Raw genomic sequence first — 3,133 nt, 5'->3', positions numbered from 1 at the left:
CTAATTGTTCAGCTACATTTAGAGTCCACCTTTATTTTTTTTTCCAATTCAACCACTGGAGTTAACAGTAAAAAAAAGGTACTTGTGGCAGAGTTGGCATGCGGCCTTCGCTACGTTTTCTTGATTATAATTCGGGATTATGATGTAAAAAAAAAAATCAAAAATGTATTATTAATTTTGATAAGTCACTCTTAAAAACATTAAGGATATATAATGTATGCATAAATGGATAACATGAATCCCTTTATTTTTTTATTTCAGAGGTGCCGATTATTTTTGATAATTTCAAAACATTTTTTAATTCGAAGCTTATTGAAAAATTTAAAAAAAAATCATGAAAACAATTATGATTTTAAGTAAGTAACTATTATACATTTTACTTGTAGTTTATATTTTCTAAACTACACTGGACGTGATTGATAATAAATAATAAACATAAACAATATACAATGACACTACCTATAACAATCAAGAATTTAAATTTTTAGTGAGTAATTATGAACTTTGTTAAAAACATACAAAAAAAAAAAATTATCTCGTTTGGTCTACAGTGTTTCAATTTTCTTGTTATAATTCGTTTCACTGCTACTCAGCAAAAAAATAGTTTAATGTTAATTTACATGGTACTTAACTATAATACAATTGTACTATGTTTCAGTGTTTGTTGGATTGTTTTTATTTTTTGAGACTGAAGGTGCCAGCAATATCAGCAATATTGTAGTTAGATGCAAATATTCTAAAAAAAATGAATTGCTCATGGCTAATTGCCATGGTGCTAACGGGCAAAAACTTAAAACAATACCTGACAACATAATGTCAGAAGTTCAGGTTTGTTATAATAGTTATAGCTATAATTGTTTGTTTTAATAGACATAATAATTTACATCTAAATTGGATTATTGAAATTTGATTGATATTCAATAAATTAACGTACCACAGCCATTTGAATAAAATTAATGCTAGTTATCGATTTTCTTTCTCGTATAAATGCTATCAAAAGAGATCCATTCATATTGTTTTGCCAAAGTAATTTTTAAAATTCAAACTCAACTATACATGCGTTTCTTATTAATATTTTTGGAACGAATTGGGCATCTGCTACACTTACGTTTTATATTTCACAAAAAAAAAATTTGTTCGTTTATTATCGAATCGAGCTAAAAATAATGCTCGATAAATGTCCATTATTTCTAAATAAAATGGTAAGTACCTATATACATTTGTGCTAGATTCCCCGTAAAGCATTTTGCAGCCGGTATTTTAAAAATGTAATTTATCTTATTTGTTTTCTTATAATATATGAGGCGCATAAAACCAAAACAGCCTAACCCACAAAAGTGTAATTGTGCAGAACGGGCATTTCAAATGTTGACTGTTTTTCATTTTCTTTTTTTTTTTTTATTGGGCATAGGCATATTACTAGCATAGAGTTGGGCCATATTGGTTGTAAAATTATATATCATAATCATAAAGCCAAATACAATTATGTGCTGTTATCTAGTAAATAAATTTTTTTTAAGGAATAGGTCATTGTGGATTTCAAATATTATACAAATGTGAAATGTTTTATAGTATAAAACAAAATTTGATTTTTATGGGTTAGGCCATTCTGGTTCTATGCGCCTCATATAAAGATCCGGACATTACATTTTATCGTATTTCGAATTTGTTATTAATATTTATATCAATTGGTGCTGATTAATTATTACTTAATATTACATGTTATCATATCGATAAGTTATATATACATTAATATTTAAAATAAAAAAATAGTTGTGAAATTCGTGGCGATGTATGTCGACCCAGCGACATACCGCAACACGTTGTTTTCTTAATCGCCTATATTTATCAAATGCACGTCGTAAATTCGTAAATCGATAAGACTCCTGTCGCACAGCCCACGGCCTTCCGCCAATTTCGATCTCCCGCACGTATACTTAGATGAAAAGTGTATTTTTTTGAGTTACGTTTGAATGCAATAGGATAATAATGTGAACAAGTAAACAGTGCGCAGTGTAATTGGAATAACGTTCTCGTCGTGTTTTTTTTTTTTTTAGATATTGAAACTCCAGACCAACCGCATCGCCAAGCTGAACAACCGCAGCTTTGTCATGTACCCGAAAATCAAGGAGCTGCTGTTGTCGGACAATGTGGTGCACACGATAAAACCCGGGTCGCTCTCGGTGCTGGACAAGCTGGAGCTCTTGGACCTGTCGGGCAACGCGCTGTACGAGGTGCCGGCCGGGTTGCCCAAGTCGCTGGTTCACTTGAACTTGAATATGAACCCGATAAAGCGCATGGACCAGCTATCGCGCGCTGTCGGGCTGCAGGTTTTGAAACTAAGTCGCTGCGGCCTGGTCAAGTATCCAGCGCTGGACGTGATGCCCAGTCTGGTCGAGCTGGACGTGTCCGGCAACGATTTGCTGAACGACCTGGACCCGGTCACTTTGGCGGCCACGTGCCGGTTGTCCTGGCTCAATGTGACAGGCTGCACCACGCTGTTCCAGAGACCCGAGTCCCGTTGCCGATGCCTGAGTGCCGTTAAATGGACGCGAAACCATAATATCCAAGTGTTTGGTATGCCGCCGTGTCCGGTCGCTAACGGCACCAGTGTTGCCAACAAATGCACCGCGCCCACGGCCCTGCATAAGACGACGGCCCTTTTCGAGCGCTGCATGGATGAATGGGACCGCCGGAACACATTTCGCTGGTCCATCGGCCTGTGGCTGGTCATCATGGTTGCCATAGTTACCGTACCGATGTACGTGCGCTGGCGGAACCAACGCGGTCACTCGAAAATTGTGCGAGCTATTTTGCCATCCACGAGCTCGACAGTTTTTAACGTGAGACATGAATCTTCACGTAAATACTTGTTTTTTTATATGTGTAAATATTTTTGTTTTAATTAGATCTTTAAAAGAAATTGTAAGTTTTATATTTTTTGTGTTTTTAGTATTTTTTACTGTAGCGTTTCCGTCCAGGATCGGCAACAAATTTTATTTATATTTTGTATTATAATTAGTTTATAACAAATTACAAAATGATGTATTTATTTTTTTGATTATTATCATTTTTCCCGTAGCCCTTTAATTATAATCAATGTGTGGTCTCTGTAGAAAATGCGTTTTTTACA

General features: G+C 35.0%; 1 protein-coding gene across 1 annotated transcript; it reads left to right on the top strand.

Moving 5' to 3' along the window:
* Positions 1 to 310: 310 nt before the first annotated feature.
* LOC112690964 lies at positions 311 to 2,886 on the top strand (the record flags this gene model as incomplete). Its single annotated transcript, XM_025565070.1, has 3 exons — positions 311 to 356; positions 659 to 828; positions 2,058 to 2,886. Coding segments are annotated over exons 1-3 (1,021 nt in total), but the record flags the coding sequence as incomplete, so codon positions are not given.
* Between the last annotated feature and the right edge of the window lie 247 nt (positions 2,887 to 3,133).

This window comes from Sipha flava, unplaced genomic scaffold (genome assembly GCF_003268045.1).
Source record: "Sipha flava isolate LNK unplaced genomic scaffold, YSA_version1 531_pilon_pilon, whole genome shotgun sequence".
Classification (NCBI taxonomy): domain Eukaryota; kingdom Metazoa; phylum Arthropoda; class Insecta; order Hemiptera; family Aphididae; genus Sipha; species Sipha flava.
Note: the sequence above shows the minus strand (reverse complement) of the source record. Positions and strands in the feature narration are given on the sequence as shown.